The sequence below is a fragment of the Scleropages formosus genome, chromosome 6 (genome assembly GCF_900964775.1).
Source record: "Scleropages formosus chromosome 6, fSclFor1.1, whole genome shotgun sequence".
In the NCBI taxonomy this organism is placed as follows: domain Eukaryota; kingdom Metazoa; phylum Chordata; class Actinopteri; order Osteoglossiformes; family Osteoglossidae; genus Scleropages; species Scleropages formosus.
In genome coordinates this window covers 31,410,085-31,427,972 of record NC_041811.1, presented here as the reverse complement: position 1 = coordinate 31,427,972, position 17,888 = coordinate 31,410,085, and the positions used below count along the sequence as shown (strand labels likewise).

Here is a 17,888-nt window from a genome sequence, read left to right as displayed (position 1 = left end):
GTATCGTTGAGTTACATAACATGTGTCATTCAAATCCAGGAAGCCCAGGCAAGACACACACACACACACACACACACACACACACACACACACACACACACACACACACACACACACACACAGACAACAGTCTGAAACAAATGTAAACAGTGGGAGGTGTTTGTGTTCAGCCACCAGCGTTAACCTTGTGGTGTTTGTGTTATTAAAGATTTTCAATTTAATTAAGCTTTTATTGATTTAGATTGAGGGGGTGCGGTGGCGCAGTGAGTTGGACCACAGTCCTGCTCTCCGGTGGGCCTGGGGTTCGAGTCCCACTTGGGGTGCCTTGCGGCGGACTGGCGTCCCGTCCTGGGTGTGTCCCCTCCCCCTCTGGCCTTACGCCCTGTGTTACCGGGTAGGCTCCGGTTCCCTGTGACCCCGTATGGGACAAGTGGTTCTGAAAATGTGTGTGTGTGTGTGATTTAGATTGCTGTTCTTTGTGTTGTTCACACCTAGACTATTATTATTATTATTATTGTTGTTGTCGTTTTTATTAACAACAACAACAACAACAACAATAATAATAATAATAATAATAATAATAATAATAATAATAATCCTGTGACATAAAGCACATTGTTCTTCATACGCCTGTCGCACATTCCTTCAGCATTATAAATGTCAGCTCATAGACTCGGATATGATCCGGAAACAAATGCTGAGCCGTTGCGTGCACCTTCTTTGTTGTCACATGAGAGGCGGAGAAGCGAGATGACGTTACCGTCGATGGAGCGGACCGCGTGTGAAGACTCGGTAGATGGAGCCGTGCAAAAGTTCAGGCCACAAAATGATCTCAGATTTTAAGTAAAAACGTGACTACAGATCAATAGCAAGGATTAATTAAGTCCTAATGAGATCCTCAGGCACACTGGGCGAGACATCCGGAGGCACCCTGGGCTTTCAGTTCCACGCACCTTTCCACCTATTGCACGTTGCCTATCAGAAATCGATCGCTCCTCAAGGCTCTTCGCTACATCCCTCTGCACTTTCTTTCATTCCGACCTTTCCATGAAGAATTGTTTTGTGTATGCTTCAATACAAGATACCTTCCTGATCATTTATTACACACACAAATCGTAGGAAACCACTTATCGCAACACAGGGCACAAGGGGGACACACCCAAGACAGGGCACCAGTCCATCACAAGGCACCCCAAGCAGGCCTCAAACCCCAGACTCACCCAAACCTGCTGCAACACCACACCCTGAACATTTATCTGATACTTTTTCCCCAAAGTGACTTATAGCATTAGTCTGTCTACAATTACTTACCCATTAGTATAACTGGGTTCCCCCCCAGTGGAGCAATTTAGGGTAAATAGATTGCTCAAGGGTACTACAGCTGGAGGGGGGATCAAACCTGCAGCCTTTAGGTCCACAGGCAGTAACTCTAACCACTGTGCTACCAGCTGTAATGTAGAGGCTCTGTTCCCTGCTTGGTGGCACAAGGAATGTGTCATGCATCCTTGAAGGATAATCTTTCAGTCACGAGTAAACACTAAATAAGAGCAGGTGATGAGTCTGAAACATGTTTAAAAATCCTTCCAACTCCAAGCAAGACTGACTACAAAGTAACCACTCAAAAAGAACCTTTTTTTTGGGATGTATCGCAGCATTTATTTTGGCTTGGGTGCAAATAGCTCTATTTCCTGAAACAGAAGAAAATGAAAATAAATGCATTAGAGACTTAAAAGTACTGGGCTTGATTTGCGCTTTTTTTTTTGGCTGACTTGACATCTCGGGCTGAAGGAGTGAGTTCAGCGCGGCTTGTCTTAAGGTGAAATTAGACAACGTTCCCCATCCATCGTGGGCCGACTTTCTATTGATCATCTGCCACCTTTTCATTTTAAAACACAGTTAAACACACAACCAAATGCCTTCCCTCGCCCGTCTCCTTCCAAGCCTCCTGATCTGATTGACTGTGGCTAATAGGCACTATATGCAACATGAAAGAAAATTTTTAAAAAAAGAAAAAAAAAAAAAGCACTTTTAATGTATTTCTTTCAAGAAGTTAGTTAAAATCTTTTTGGATAGGAAAGGACGGGAATTTATTCATCCCTGCATGGAAATTCACACACACAGCAGCTCAAAAAGTTAAAAATACTAACAAAAAATAATAAGAAATAACAAAACTATGCAGTAAATACCACAATCAACATTTGCAAGCTGCAATTATACTAGAACACCTCTCTAGCCTTCTGCTTTCTGGAAAAAACGAATAAATAAATAAAAGATACGTTAGTAACATTAACACCATTCTGTTGTCATAATTCATACAAAATAAAGCACAAAATATTCCGAAGAAAACATCTTTTCAGACATGCAATTGTATTGTATATGAATTCCAGTCATGTGTTGCATTGCTGATGTGGGAAATTGTTTGTACGGCGATATTAACCAAAAATATTAGCATCCTTCGTAGGACATAAAGAAAGACCCCCCCCCCCCCCCCACCACCGATGTGGCAGAGAAACCGACATGGGCTACGTTTCCACAGGATAAAATGAGCAAATGGACCATTCAGCTCAAATAGATGCTGTTGACCCCTGAGGTGAAGGGAAGGAAAATGTAGGCAGTTACATTTGGATTAAACAGATTAATTCAGACCTATTCCCTCCTCCCTCCTCCCACTTAGAGACTCACGTCAATGTGCCAAAGCAAGAAAAGGGTTTGGGACCTCGCTGTACATTACACTGCATCTCTACCCAACTGGAATTCAGAGTTGGATTACACTAATATCAATTACACAGCTGTTTTACTGCCTGGAAGAAGTATTCCTGCTTCCCTGCCTCTTGCCTTCCAGGAAATCAGTTCCCATTGACAGTGTACAATACATCATTCTTGGACCTCCTTTCATGCATTGACTTAACTGCTTCTCCTGCCTAAAGTCTAGCTGATGATGGGAAAATTGACGCAAAGAGCGTATAACTCCACCAGCCCCCACCTCCCCACCTCCAGAACAAGACGATGATGATTGCTTTTAAAATGGGTTGGGTCCACGCAGCTCAGTGTCTTCAGCAGTCTGACAGTGGGGGGGGGAACAAAAAAAAAACCCTTGCATGACATGGTAAATTAAACAAAACTGTGACCCTTGGCCTCCTAGAGATATAAACAAAAAATATATCTCACTTTAAAAATTAATTATTTTGTTTGTTTGTTGTTCCAGATCGGTAGAATAGAGCTTTTATGGTCTTTTTAATGCTTCCGATATTAGCGAAGCAACTGGTTTAAATATTTATTAAAGCTTTACAGCTCAACACAAGATATTACAGTAGAAATTCTGATTAAGTACTTCCTTGTGGGACTTAACCCTGCAACCTTTTGACCTCAAGTCCAAGAAGTGCAAGGATTTTCAGTGTATACACCTATCCTCTCCACTCTGCTTATGGAATTGCGGATCACTTCGGTCGCTGTGTAATTCCCTCGGTCCTCCATCATTGCTTTCATGATGTCCACAAATTGGAGTTGGTTTTACGAAATGCTGTGCAGTGCAATTATTGCCATACATTATGTGCCATCAGGGTTCTGACACAAAGCAGCACCATTTTGCATGATCAGGCTCTGTGATTCCATGGAACATGGAGACGAAATCTTTGGCAGAAGTCTGGGGTGTTTACTATTAAAAATCTGCACTCTTTTCTCATATAATGACATTAATTGGCTACGAGAAATCACCCTGCTAGTGGAATTCCTGTTGTGAGGGTGTTACAATTATTTCTTACGGAAAATAATAATAATAATAACCAGTTCCCAGACAAACGATCTGTCGCTTAAAATAAATTAAAATAACAAAATAAAACATAATTTTATACATTAAACTGATACCAAGGTACTTCACAATATTTGCAGCAAAAATAACCTTGCTTTTTAATGCTACATTTTCATTAATTCATTTATGCATTATTAATACAACTTGTCCAAAGTGGGGTCACAGAGGTCTGGAACGTATTCCGGAAGCATAGGGCCTGAGACTTTGGTGGTAATAAACTCTGGTACTCTCTGGATAGAGTCATTTGCATGTTCCGGATATAAAGTAATAAAGGTCACAAGATCACACCCTGTGTCTTTCGCTCTGCAAAAGCACATGGACACTGTTCTGTATGGCGTTGTGTTGCATTACTGCAAGATATTTCATGCTAGATGATCTTCATTTGATTGTGAGATTAAGGTTTTATTGACGCTAACGTGAGGATATTCATTTTATTTAAGTTTTATAATATGATTTCAACAATTTAATTCATTGTTACATGTTTATGATGGTTAGAGCCATCAACCTGCAGACAAAAGACCCGAGTTCGAACTCCACCTCCTGCTCTGGTACCCTCGGTCAAATGACTTACCCTTCACCGATAAAAGTAGTAAAAATTACCCAGCTGTAGTTATGGGTAAATCAGTCTATTCAGCTTGACATAATAAGTCGCTTTTGAAAAAAGCATTAGCTAAATGAATTGATACTTGTGCTAGTAGGGGGTGCGGTGGCGCAGTGGGTTGGACCACAGTCCTGCTTTCCGGTGGGTCTGGGGTTTGAGTCCCGCTTGGGGTGCCTTGCGACGGACTGGCGTCCTGTCCTGGGTGTGTTCCCTCCCCCTCCGGCCTTACGCCCTGTGTTACCAGGTTGGCTCCGGCTCCCTATGACCCTGTATGGGACAAGCAGTTCTGACAATGTGTGTGTGTGTGTGTACTTGTGCTAGTAATAATACTGGTATTGAGTGTGTTTTTTATTTGGAGATTTATATTTACCGCAGTCAACGGTTGTGATTGGTTGGGACATTAGTGACCTCCCCCTGTCACTCAGAACTGCTGAATCTGTCCACATTTAGAAAGGGTCTGAAAACTCACCTCTTCCAGACTCACTTTGCCCATCATCTCTTAAGTTCACCTAAGGTGTAAATGTTCATGCTCTATAACTTTAAGATGATGCCCGGATAAACCTTTATGCAGCTACTCCTATAATGTAACATAAATGTTTCTATGTATCTAAAAAAAAAAAAAAAAAGATTACTAGGAAGGTGACCAGGAATCATCGATATTCTGATAAAGTTTTATGCAGCTACTCGTGTGATGAACATTGGTTCATATGATGGAAAGAAACAAACGAATTGCACTCAAGAATTACACATCTGCATCTAAGTATCTCTTCCTGCTGATGTAATGAACACATTGTATTTTCTATGAGATGTACGTCGCAATACATGTAAATGTAAATGTTAGTAGGACGTATGCATGTACTTTATTTGGTTATGGAAAAAGTGTGACCGCGTTAAACTGCTTGACGGACTATCTGTCTCCATCCGGTGCCTGGATAGGAGAGGAGTCCAACCACCACCGTTCGAACCCTACTTTTCCACTTTGGTCACTGTTGCCATGGTAACGCAGAAGATAATACACTAGATTTAGCCAGAAAATAGCTGGACAGACAAAAACCTTTCAAGTTTCAGATACCAAATGTTCATCTCTGCTCTGAAACATCTGAAACAAACATCTAATACAAATCATCTTACAGATCAAAATTCCCACTGTGGATGTAAAACGACTGCGTAATGGACAACAATTTTGTTGCCCTGAATAATAAGCCTGTTGTATGAAAAAGTGTACATATTTTCATTAGCCATTGCAAAGATTTTTTGTTGTAGTTGTTGTTATTCGGGACCCTGATACACGACGAGCCAAACTGCACAATCAAGCATCAGTACAAAGATAGTGACCTTGAGGAACCCAACAGACTGAGAAAGGGGTTTAAGGGATGCCAAGCTGCTCAGTGATTCCAAGGCACGTTCAGAAGTGAGAAATCTCTGAACTTTGCCCGGTCTTTTATATCTTCCTCTTTTTTCGAGCTGCCGAGTGGCTCCCATCGCAAAAGTTCACATTAAAATGACAGAGGCGTACCCACATCAGACACAGTAATCGATGATTCAGCACCTTCTATGCGCCATTACACCGGGAATGAGTCAAAAGCAAAAGGAAACAGAAGACAATGGGGCATATAATCAGAGCTGCGGTCCACGGAGGAAGGGGTTGCGTTCAATATTTCCACCGCAGCTCTGCTGCCTTTTTCAGGGTCACCAATCGCTCATAACCAAAGCACCGCCCCACCCCCTCATTTGTAACTCGAAGACGTATTTCCCTGATATTTCCTTCCCGCGGCCTTTTCCTTTCGTCTCTCTCCGGACGTGGGCTCCGAGGAGCTTTGCCATGAACGTCCCCTTTCTGACCTTGTGGCAACCTGTAGAGCAGAACCAGAGAGCAGATGGAGCTGTCCATCTTGGCCTCCCTTGTCCTTGGCAGAGGCACAGTTTCCTCTAGCGGGAAGCTCAGAGCCAGCACAACCCCTCCCTCCCACTCCCCCCTCCCCCCCCCTCCACACATCTCCAGCCCGAGATACGCTTTCATCCAAGATGAGCTGAGGACTTGTTAACTGATATCCGGCAAAAAATGCCGCTTGGAGCTACAGCTGCAAATGAGCTCTTGGAACACAGGTCCATCTTAATGTTTCTACTCAGAATCTGCTTATCTGAGTGTTCCCTTCCCAAAAAATACTAACATTTTACAACTGAAAATACGGTAACATAACCTGTATACATGCAATAGACAGATGGAGTAGTAAACCTACGCCGTAATGATAATATATATGGTCATGTGTCGTGGTTGAAAATGGTATTATGGAAAGAATGAAAACCCCATGGTGGTGCAACATGGTGCCATAACTGGGTCATAACAGCACAAAAATTAGAGTGGGTCCTGATCTGTATAAGTTATGCTCTTTAGTTCTTGGAAAATGCAGCAAGTACTATTTCAAGACATTAATGAAACTGGGAGCTTTATGTTGCTTGTGGCCCAGGCAGTGGAGGTATTTTGGTGATGCTGCAGGTCAATATTTGGCCAAAGAGCTTTCAGGTTACATGCTGATGGTGTCCCACTCAAGAGGAGTTTCAGTAACATACCCAGATCAGCAAAAGCAGTAGATATAAGTTATGTCAGATAAAGATGATAAAAATATTATGAATTTCTACATCTAATAGCTCATTCTGCTTGTACACTTCAATTTGGTATTGTATTTCAAACCACTTTCACATAGTGAAAATGTCTCTGTGTAGTTTGCTATTCTCTGTCTACGTAGCAATGAACTCTGGATTATTTGGATGTTTATTAAAACTTAATAGAAAGTTAAATAGCTGCTAACCAAAAAGTGGGAGAAACTGTTATGATGGGGGCTGAAGGCTACAAAAAACTGAAATATGTATATCATATAGATATCTATATGCTTTTTATTCAGCGTAAACAGCATCAATTTTGTGTTTATGCCGAATTAAAAGCATATACAGATGGCCCTCTACTTACGATGGCTCGACTTACGATTTTTCGAAGTTACGATGGTACGATAGGGATATGCATACTGTAGAATCCGTACTTTGAATTTTGAATTTCGAGCTGTCCCCGCGCTTGCGATATGCTCTACGATACCCTCTCTCGATGCTGGGCGATGGCAGCGAGCCGCAGCACCCGCTCAACCACGCTCGCAGTCTCCGTTAGCGATCGCGCCAACGAGTGTAAACAACCGATGCCGTGTTGAAAGCGTTTTTTTATTTTGTGCTTTCGCATCCCATCATGTCTACTAAACGCCCATGTGCGTCTCCTGCTTAAATTTGCCCGGCTGTAGGCTACGGTAAGTGTTCTGAGCACGTTGACGGTAGGCTAGTATAGGATGTTCGGTAGGTGCGGTACTGTATTCTTTCTCGACTTACGATTTTTCCACTTACGACGGGTTTACCGGAACGTAACCCCATCGTTAGTCGAGGACCATCTGTACACAGCTACTGCTGTGAGTAGCATCATAACACCTTATTTCTTCATATTTACTGAAACAAATCAGATTTGAAATTATTTTCCAGTCGAACCTGGAACGCTTTTAAAAAACACACCTGACGCACTCCTGTTGCACACTGCAGGAGAGAGTCTCGTCCAGCAGGCTTGGGTGCAATTTAAATACCTTCATGCCGGTATATGCCCTTCAGGGGATGTGAATCACAAAGCACCCTCCTATTCCACGAGGCCCTAAAATGTTCGATACGCCTACAGCGCTGTTGTTTCTGACGCTTCGCAATGAGCCACGGGTACGACCGGGCGTGTGTGGGAGACAGGTTGGGCCGTTGAGACGTCAAGGAGACTATCTCGTATAAGGATTACAAGCTTTAAAGATGTAGATCAATGTCTTCCCCACGTTGCTTCTGTTGACTAAGAGAATCTCTGCGCTTCAGGGTGAAAGGTTTGGATTTGTAGGCTTGTAAGAGACGTACTCGATAACATCCGCGCTCCTCGGCGTAAGGGGCTGCGTAAATCTGCAGAAATAAAGGCAAAACAATATTAGCAGTAAACGCAGCGAAGCACGGCTGCGGAGTCTCGCGGAGCTCACGGGCACGACAAACCTTTAGAAAACAGAGAACGTTTCATGCAGGCAGCGAACGAGGGGGGGAAGAAACAAATATCAGGGTGTGTTTTTTTTTTTGGGACAAATTGGTGGTTTTTTCGAGAAGCAGCGCTCACCGCTTTCCCGGCGCCTTCGAGGACAGAGGTTTCCCTTGTAAAATTTCGGCTGCAGCAGTGCTAAAGTCTGGTTTTGAGAGCTACCTTGACGAGATGGAGTAGAAAAATATAAACAAATTCCCATCATATTCTCCAGGCAAAAGGCTCGGCTCAGACTTGCTTTCATTTCATTCGCTCGACTGCATCATATACATTTTACAAGACTGCAGGGTAGACTAAAACTAGTCTTTTTTGGGATCACTTTAAACCCCAACCTTTTTGTTATAAACACAGCGACAATGACATACATCTATTTGTTTTCTTTCCTTCCAGGTTTTTTTTTTAACCTAAATTGAAATGCCGTCCACTTGCTGCATCTCGGAAGACCCGTAATTGTGTAAAACCCCAAGGTGCTGTTTGGCGACTCGTGTTAGTGTTGTTACCCTCTCCTTTTAAATGCATTTTATGTTGTTTTGCAGACACAGCTTTGAATTTTGAATTAGGTATGTAAGGTGAGCTCATGGACGTTTTAAAAAAAAGGGAAAAGTGGTGCGACGAAGGAGCAGTTGCTGTGATTCTCCACCGCATGTTGGAATAACCTCTGCGAGTGAAATTCTTTTCGAAAAACATTTGCTGTTTGTACACATCCCACATGGATCCCTGGGTCAAATTTTTGGGGAAATGTGAACTTTTTCCTGTATGTGGTGAAAGTGGTCCAATCTGCCAACATTAAGAGCAGGCCAGTTGGTAGGGTAGTGGTTAAAGCTGCTGCTGTTGAACTCAAAGGCTGCAGGTTTGAATCCCATCTCTAGCTGTAGTACCCTTGAGCAAGGTACTAACTGTAGAAATTACTCCATTGGATTTATATAGGTATAAATGGGTGAGTAAGTGTAAGTAGTTGAATCTTGGAAGTTGGTTTTGGAGAAAAGCATCAGCTGAATGAGTAAATAGAAGAAGAATGTGGGGATTCAAGCAACAAAGTGGCAGCACTGCCTGCCTGCTTCACAGTCAGCTGAGGCTCCTGTGCCTCAGGATCCCATGTTCTCAGTCTCTGACTCATGGGTCACAGGAGAGCAGAACTGAAAGAGAGAGCAGAAGAGAACCCTTCTTTTACAAGTGTCTGGTTCCAGGGAGGGAATTTAACCACAGTTAAAAGCATTGGCAAAAAGAGGGCAGCAGATGACATAGTGTTTAAAGGGCATCTACACACACACACAAACACCTGCATACATATTGCTGCAATTTAAAAATAAGAAAGTGATTTTTTTTTTGTACATGTGTTTAGCCGGTAAACAAAATGTACAAAAGGTGTTATAAGCACTGAGCTAAAGCAGCGGTTACAAAAATGTATCACTCATCTGTTTGTCCAGTGAAGGGACTGAAGGAAGCTGCAATAATTGACCAAAATACACAATAATAATAATAATAATAATAATAATAATAATAATAATAATAATATAGGCAAGGGGGTGCGGTGGCACAGCGGGCTTGGCCAGGTCCCGCTCTCTGGCAGGTCTGGAGTTCAAGTCCCACTTGGGGTGCCCTGTGACAGACTGGCGTCCCATCCTGGGTGTGTCCCCTCCCCCTCCAGCCTTACGCCCTATGTTGCTGGGTTAGGCTCTGGTTCGGCGCAACCCCACTCAGGACGAACGGACCAGGCAGTGTGTATATGATAATATAACAAGTATTATTATGATTATTATTATATAAAGAAATGTATTGTTATAAAGCAAAGAAAGCATATACAATATCTAATGTAATATTAAATATAATTATTACAAAGTTTAGGGTTATTGATCATTTGCTACGTGTAACAAAGCAAAAAAGAGAATGCGGATGAAAATGTGGTGGAATGAAAGCCCAGGCAGATCGACTGAGAGCTGTGGACATGAAAGATATGACTGCGCGGTAATTACAGTTCAGTGCATTAATCAATGGTTTGCTCCACTGTTCACTGTACCAAGAGGAGCACGTCTGAGACAGGTGCCTCTACGTGTCTCCTGCAGGGGGCACTATTCTCTGGTTCCGGCTTCCTGTCTGGTTGCGAGGGCAGAGTAAAAATAAATTCCTGCCATCCTACGCTTCTTTCTTGGCATCGTGTCCCAGATGCAGTCATATACAGTTATGGGCTACAGATTGCTCACAATTGGACAGCTAGCCCCATTACATTTCGTACTTCTGGTCTGGATTATTTTTGACTACTGCAGCCATTAAGGCCATTTTTTTTATGTAATGTTCTGTCTAATTGTTGCCAAATTTTAATTTTTCCGCTTTGGTAATACCTCTGCGGAGTGGTATTATGGTGCAGCGGGTGTCTCTCAGCCTCGCAGCTCCTGGGCTGTGGTTTTGGGTTTGAGTTCAGATCTGGATCCCTCGGCGCGGAGTTCCCGCATCCTTCCTGTGTTAACCTGAGTTTTCCCAGGGGGTCCGGAACCTTCCCACAGTCCAAACACATGCATAAGAAAAGGAAACGATAAACCGCAGTACCTTGCCATACCATGAAAATCACATCAATGGTTACCAAGATTCAACTTCGACCGTACCCTACCCTGATCATCCTCTCTACTCTCATCATAACTGAAGACTGCTTTGGCTTTACCTGGCTTTACACACCGTGACATCGAGGTTTCTTTCCTTACCACTACAGGCAGTCCCCAGATTACGAATGAGTTCCGTTCCTAAGTCTGTCTTTAAGTCGAATTTGTACGTAAATCAGAACAGTTAGGTACGGTTTGTATCTAATGTCAGTTAGTCAAGTGTTTGTCTTAGTATATTGTGTACTTTTCTATGCATAAAAAACATTAAATAACATTTCCAGATACACTAAAACATCTTTGACATAATAATAATAATAATAATAATAATAATAATAATAATAATAATAAATTTTACTACAGTATTTAAAATAGAGAGAGAGAGACATCGAGACAGAGCCTTTTAGATGTTCCATCATTTTTGCTCCGTTCTTTAAAATTATCCCGATTCTTGATTGACTGTTGCCTAACGCTTTTCCAATGTTCGTTGGCGTTTCATCTTTGTCCAATCGCTTTACTATTTCCACTTTAGTTTCAGTTGTGATTGCTTTCCTTTTCTTTGATGAATCACCATCACGAGCATCACATTTGTGCTTTGGTGCCATGGTTATGAGGTTAAAAAAAAAAAAAAAGCGTAACACACAAGACACCGTTAACAGTAATGTGGTCCGACTGAAAAGAAGGAAGTCTTTGTCCTACCTCGGGCTCAGGTGCCCATGAGCCGATGAACCCCTGTAGACAGGTAAAGTTTTGATGGCGTTGCAAATTAGCGCCCATTTGTTACTACAAACCATTGTATGTAACTCGAATTTTTAATATAATAGGCTTTACGGGGGTGGTTCATAACTACGGGCTGTACGTAAGTCAAATGTTCGTAACTCGGGGACTGCCTGTATGTGGGGAAAAACTGAAAAAGAAAAAAGTTTTTTTTTTTAAGCTGTGATGGTCTGCAGGAAGCACTTCTGCTAAAATTGTCAACTAAATCGATTATCTGGAGAAGGAAAATTAAAACAAGATTAGGCCCCATCCTAAATCAGTTCATCTTAAGAAGTGGACTTCTCAAATGTATATTAAATTCGGATTAGTTACTTCTTGTCAATAGCGCAAATTGAAGAAGGTAATAGAGAGAAGGGGGGGAAAAAAGGAAAAACAAAGAGAGCAAAGAAATTGTCATTGCCTGAATGAATTGTACTTTCCAGCTTCTATTTCCCATCCTATTAAATTCACATACTCAATATAATTTGTGTTTCTCCATTGAGGAATAGCATTAATCTGAAGTTAAACCTATCTCCTTGGAGGTTTAATAGCCTTCATTTAGTGAAGTTGTGCAGTGGCTCTAATCTTACTAAAGTCTACTAATCTTACTAAATCTATGGCTGTGACTATTGTGTGTGTGAGAAAGCCAATTTGAGTGAATCTAGTCTTAACTGCATTGTAGTTTAGAGACTGCCCTTAATCGCAGTCCAGGAAGCCCTTAAGTGTTTAGGATCTAGAGCATCACCTTATGTAAAAGAGTGTGGCGGCTACAAAGTCAATGTAAAATGCATTAGAATAAACAGCGACAGTCATGAATAGAGCTGGGCGGCCACTATGAGACAAGGCCTGATTGATGCGTTTGCTTTATTCGGTATGATATGCGGTATCATTATCATGTGTCACCACTGGCTTAGCGATTGGGGATTTTGGGTATCCAGGGATTTGAGGGTAGCAGAGATCCCTTAAACGAAATCCGTCGTGCTCATGAGGAGACTGCGAAATGAAAAAAAAAAAAGAAAAAAATTTACCCTACCGCTTTATTTGGCAATACAGAAAGAAAATGCTCCCTTACAAATGCCAGCTCCGCAGAGACAGGATATAGAAAACGCAAAATCCCTGGGCTGAGCAGAGCGCGTATTGCGTCACTAAGTACTGCGTTAATTCGCACTGGAGGGGAGGGAAGCTGTCGTGGTGGGTGAGCGCCTGCAAAGATGTGGTAAACACTGTCTACAAACAGTGCGTCTGCCCGAAGGTCACGACACTACATTAAATGTTGATTAAAGTTGCACGTGACTGTCGCAGCGCCCCGACTTTAAACTTAAGTCAGGTTACGATGTTTTAAGGAGGCCAGACTGTACTGGGTAAATTGACAGCTTTTGGTCACTGGAAATTTATATGATCATCTCTTGACCTGGGGACAGCACAGTGGTGCAGGGAGTAGCGCTGCCATCTCACGGCACCTTAGCCGTTCGGGCGTAGGTTCGAGTGCGGCTCAGTATGTATGGAATTTGCAGATTCAATCTGTGTCTGCTTGGGTCTCCCCTGGGTGCTCTGGTTTCCTCTCACAATCCAAAGATATGCGGTCAAAGCGTATTTGTGACTAAATGTGATGGATGGGTGTCCCGTCCGGGGTGTATCCCCCGCCGCCTTCTGCCTCTGCCTTGCGCCCAGTGATTCCGGGATTGGCTCTGGACCCCACAACCCTGCCCATGACAACCAGTTAATGAAAATGGATGGATCTTCAGCCTCACTGCTCCTGAGTCCCAGATGCCAACAGTGGGATGGTAAAATTTACCTGTTGTACTACAGGCTTTCACTCCATGTTACCTTGCATCATCGATACACGATATTGATACTTGTACAATACGCTGTCAGATTCTGCACTTAATTTTAGAACATTTCCCAGCTTCTCCTTTTGATAAATATATAGCAATATAATTGACATAATTTATATCAACAGATGAAAAATATGAAAAGATGTGCATCTGCCTTTGGATTGCATATGTCTATTGGTTAATTTACCTGTGAGTTGCATCTATTAGATTTGACCTGATGATATTGATGCAACCCCAGTATCCCCCCCTCAAAAAAAAATAAGTATACAGCTCCTCTGATACTATTGCTTAGATTTTTATCCCCCAAATCCTGACAACTTATTATTCCACTGAGTTGTGCTAATAGATGTACCCCGAGAGACACCTTTCTGAGTTTCGGGAGTTACGAAAAAAAACACAAAACCTGTTCAGAAAGTGCAAATTGATTTGCATTGTTTTCATTGATGTCTTTTGTCTTCACCATATTTTGCATTAAAGGTTTAATAAACGTAAAAAAAAAAAAACTATCATTTATGTACGGTTTGTTTGCGAGCATTTTTGAAGTGTACGGTAGATAATAGGTACGAAAGAGCTAAATGAGAGCAGTTAGACAGCTCCACAATATTACAGTAATTCATACAGGGAAACGACCTTATTATGCATATTATTATGATAACTAATGTTAGAATAGTTCTGTCCATTTTAATGGGATTTGGTGATATTTTAATAGAGATGTGTGTCCATTCTGGGGCTCGGAAATGCTTTTTATAATATTTTGAGGGTGATGGTAATTTTATATTCGGGTTGGAAGAATTCACCTTACAAAGGGTTTCTCAGGAATGCATTACCTTCTTGAGAAAAGGGAAAACTGTTTATCTTTAAAAAAAATTTTTTAATGTGAAAAGGTTTAAGGGAGCCTACTAGAGTGAAATTACTCCTGGCTGCTATGTCATGGCTTTCATCGATTTGTGGCTATTTTCACTGCAATTTTGTTTAAAAAAAAAATAAAAAATCCTTCCATATAGCGGTGCACCAGCTTTTTGTGTGTGAGCCCAATAAATATTACCTGTAATGCGGGAGGATGCCCACCTTGTCACGCTGGTTTCCATATGATTCTTAAAGTTTATCATTAGCTGAAAATGCAAAGTAAATCTGCTTACGTGTCCGCATCTGAACAGAGACCATGCGTCGCGTTGCGTGTCGTCTCTGGTCACGAGCCCCATGTGTCGACAGCACGCCGTTACTCACGAGGCCACGTCTTTGTTTTAGTGCAAATGTCCTGCTGTTCTCGTTTGCGCAGGCGTGACTTACGCCTGCTGTTTCCCTGCACGCGGTGCTCGCTGTGCGAGTCGATTGTCTGCGTTCAACATTCAGATGGAGTAAATAAATTATTGTAAGTATTCACCGGCTGAATAGTTTGAGGCCTTGAGTCTTGTAGCATTTCACCATTAATCTAATACTGTAGCGTTTGATTGATGGTATTATTACCACCACCCTTTACTCCGGTAACTCGCTTGTCCAAGGTGACTTACAGCGTTAATATCCATTTAATAAACAAGGCGTTACAGTATTTATTTTATATAACTTGTGAAAAGGTACAGCAACATGAATGGGATTTGATCCAAGTACCTAGAGAGTGGATCGAACCCCAACGCCGCCTGCTGATTTACTAGTATTGGCCATACTTACTCTGGGACAAAGTGGGTGAAAATCACTTGACTTTTTCTAAGATACCACACTCCGAATCTCTGAATGCTGCGGAGGATTAATGTACCTGGCAAGTCCTCTTATAGGATTATAAAATAAACGAATCAGAGGAATCGATATATAAATGCCTTCATAAAAATAAAGTGTGCCTCCATGAAAAGGTATAGGGACCATTTCAGTTCTTTTGGAGTGTTTTTTTGGCCATTGTAACCTCAGGATGTGATATTTTTCCACGAGTAAAATATGTAACAGGGAGGTGCGGATGTGTTCACGCTTCCACCGCTAGGGGGCGCGTCTCCTCTGCCAACCCACTTAGCGTGTTCAACCGCCCCTGGGTTTTACACGACACACATTTGCATTTTCAAAAGTATCGACCGTCTTCTGCAGCTTCGACGGTCTTTGTGAACTCGGGTTTCATCACAGTTTGCCTGCGCTTTGACCTTTAATTCATATTGCGGCTTTACCTGTGTGAAATATTTCCCTCTTGCCCACCTTCCCCTTCCTCTGAGACGCTTTTTTGTTTTTTTTTGTTAGTTTTTTTTTTTTTTTCTAGAATTGGATTACAATGCGACACAGAGGATTTCTTTTTCCCGCGTGTTCGCGATCTCAAGCGAAGGAGGTGCAGCTCTGGATCCGTGTAAACCGTCGAAGGACTACACCGATTTTAAAAATCGGGTATCAATCCGGTCCCACTGGACGCTCGCGACTGATGCCCCCCCCCCCCCCCCCGCCCCCGCACACCTACTAGGTGCGCAAGGACAGCGCTTTACCTCGTTTAAATGCAATTCCCCTCCCCCTCTCATATTAATAATAATACTAATACTACCACTAATAATAATAATAATAAAACATACCACCCTCGCCCAACCTATATACATTTGTGAAGCTCTGATAAAATTGTTCCAAAGTAACCCCCCCCGCCGCTCCCGCCCCCTCTCCTTCACACCGCATCAGCCCATGAAACATTTATCAAGCAGTCCCATCAAACCCGCATCTTTTATTCCACCCCTTTCCAGCAGCGGCGACCCCCCGCCCGCCTTCCAACCACCCCCCACCCCCCCTCCCCCAACTCCGGCGTGTCCCGCCCCGCCCCGCTCGTCCCGCGATCCCGCACAAAAACGCAGCAGTACAGTCAATATCGTGTTACATGTGCGGGCGCCGCGCACCCCAGGAGCTCCCGGCGCTCTGTGGGCTGTGGCTGCGGACCTACCCACCGGCCGAGCCGCGCTCCCTCCTCCCGCTCCCCGACCCCGGATTGCTCTTGTTCTTTGCCTCGCCGGATTGCTGCGGTGCCTCTTGCTCTTCTTCGCGGTCCAGCCTCCAGCCTCTCTTTCGCGGGGGGGACTCTTGCCCATTTCCTGAAGAGGATCCTCTCGCCCGTGGGGATGTTGGCCGCAGGTTCGCGCTCGCCGCGCTCCGCGGATGCGCGCGCCTAGGATCCGGAGGAGACTCGGTTCTCCCGTCCGCCCGCCCGTCTCTCCGTCTCTCCGCACCTGCTGCCTCAAGTTTTCATGAAGGCGTCGTCGGGCTTCGCCGCTCCCGTGGATTTGCTCTCGTTTCACGCAAACAGCCGCGCTTTTTTGCCAGTTTAGGCGAGAACGAGTGTCCGCCCGTTGGGATTTACCCCTCGGTACCATGAAGACCGCCGTTCTCGAAGGTAGGTGATGCTGGACCGCGGAGGGACGCGGAGGGACGCGGAGCGAAGCGCAGTCTCACCTGGCGGGACGCGCGGCGAGACGAACCGAACGCGCTTTAGACACCGCTCACCAAGTACTGCTTTACTCCCAGGACTAAGGTGCAGTTTAGATAGGTTAATTTCTCTTTTAATTTTATTTTGAAATCCAGCGCTCACCATCCTGTGATTACTTTTAATGAGTTTTATTACAAAATTGTTTCACGGCATGCGGGAATAAATAAACACAGTATATGGCAGTGCTGGAAATAACGCACCTGCGCGTTCAGGAAGAACCACTCTTGGAATTGCGTTCATATTTAGGGGGAAAGAAAAAAAAACAAAAACTGGATAATAACCCCGAATAATAACCTATGTGTAACACGTTTAGTTTGTATAGCATTTATCAGCACGTTTATTTTGTTTTTGACGCTGTTACAGAAGGCTGACAAATATACAACTGGAATTTCTCTTCTGGTGAGGTTATAGCTCTGTTATTATTATTATTATTATTATTATTATTACGGGGTTCGTGAGTATCATGACTAGTTGTCCCCGAGGTAAGACTGTGACAACAGTATAATTCGTACACTTCTGTCTTGTGTAACACTTTATTTCCGTGTTGTAAACCCTCACTGGAGTCAGTTTTATTGATTACACACCTTTTTTCACCGTTCAACTCGAGCTGTGGTATGCCGAGGGGCGCGCGCGCGCTCTTGTCTCGTGTATGTGCGTGTGTGTGCGTGCGCGCGCGCTTGCGCGCTGGCTTTTTGCGCACCTGTCCCAAAGGTGTTGAAGGAAGTGGAACTCGTTCGTGTTGCAAAGTTTTCGCCGATTAGTGTTTCA

General features: G+C 43.2%; 1 protein-coding gene and 1 long non-coding RNA gene across 2 annotated transcripts in view; one reads left to right on the top strand and one right to left on the bottom strand.

Annotated features, from left to right (window-relative positions):
• Positions 1-8,057: 8,057 nt before the first annotated feature.
• On the bottom strand, positions 8,058-16,657 carry LOC114910687 (uncharacterized). Its single transcript, XR_003797753.1, has 3 exons — positions 16,581-16,657; positions 10,842-10,993; positions 8,058-9,638 (listed from the first exon to the last, which is right to left on the bottom strand). It is a non-coding gene; the product is annotated as an uncharacterized LOC114910687 (long non-coding RNA).
• The window catches only part of LOC108935546 (reticulon-4 receptor-like), a 56,631-nt gene continuing 55,211 nt past the window's right edge, over positions 16,469-17,888 (top strand). Inside the window, exon 1 of the mRNA XM_018754262.2 lies at positions 16,469-17,027. Within this exon, the coding sequence (XP_018609778.1) occupies positions 17,006-17,027 (22 nt within the window). The 5' untranslated portion in view covers positions 16,469-17,005. The remainder of the gene's footprint in view (positions 17,028-17,888) is intronic.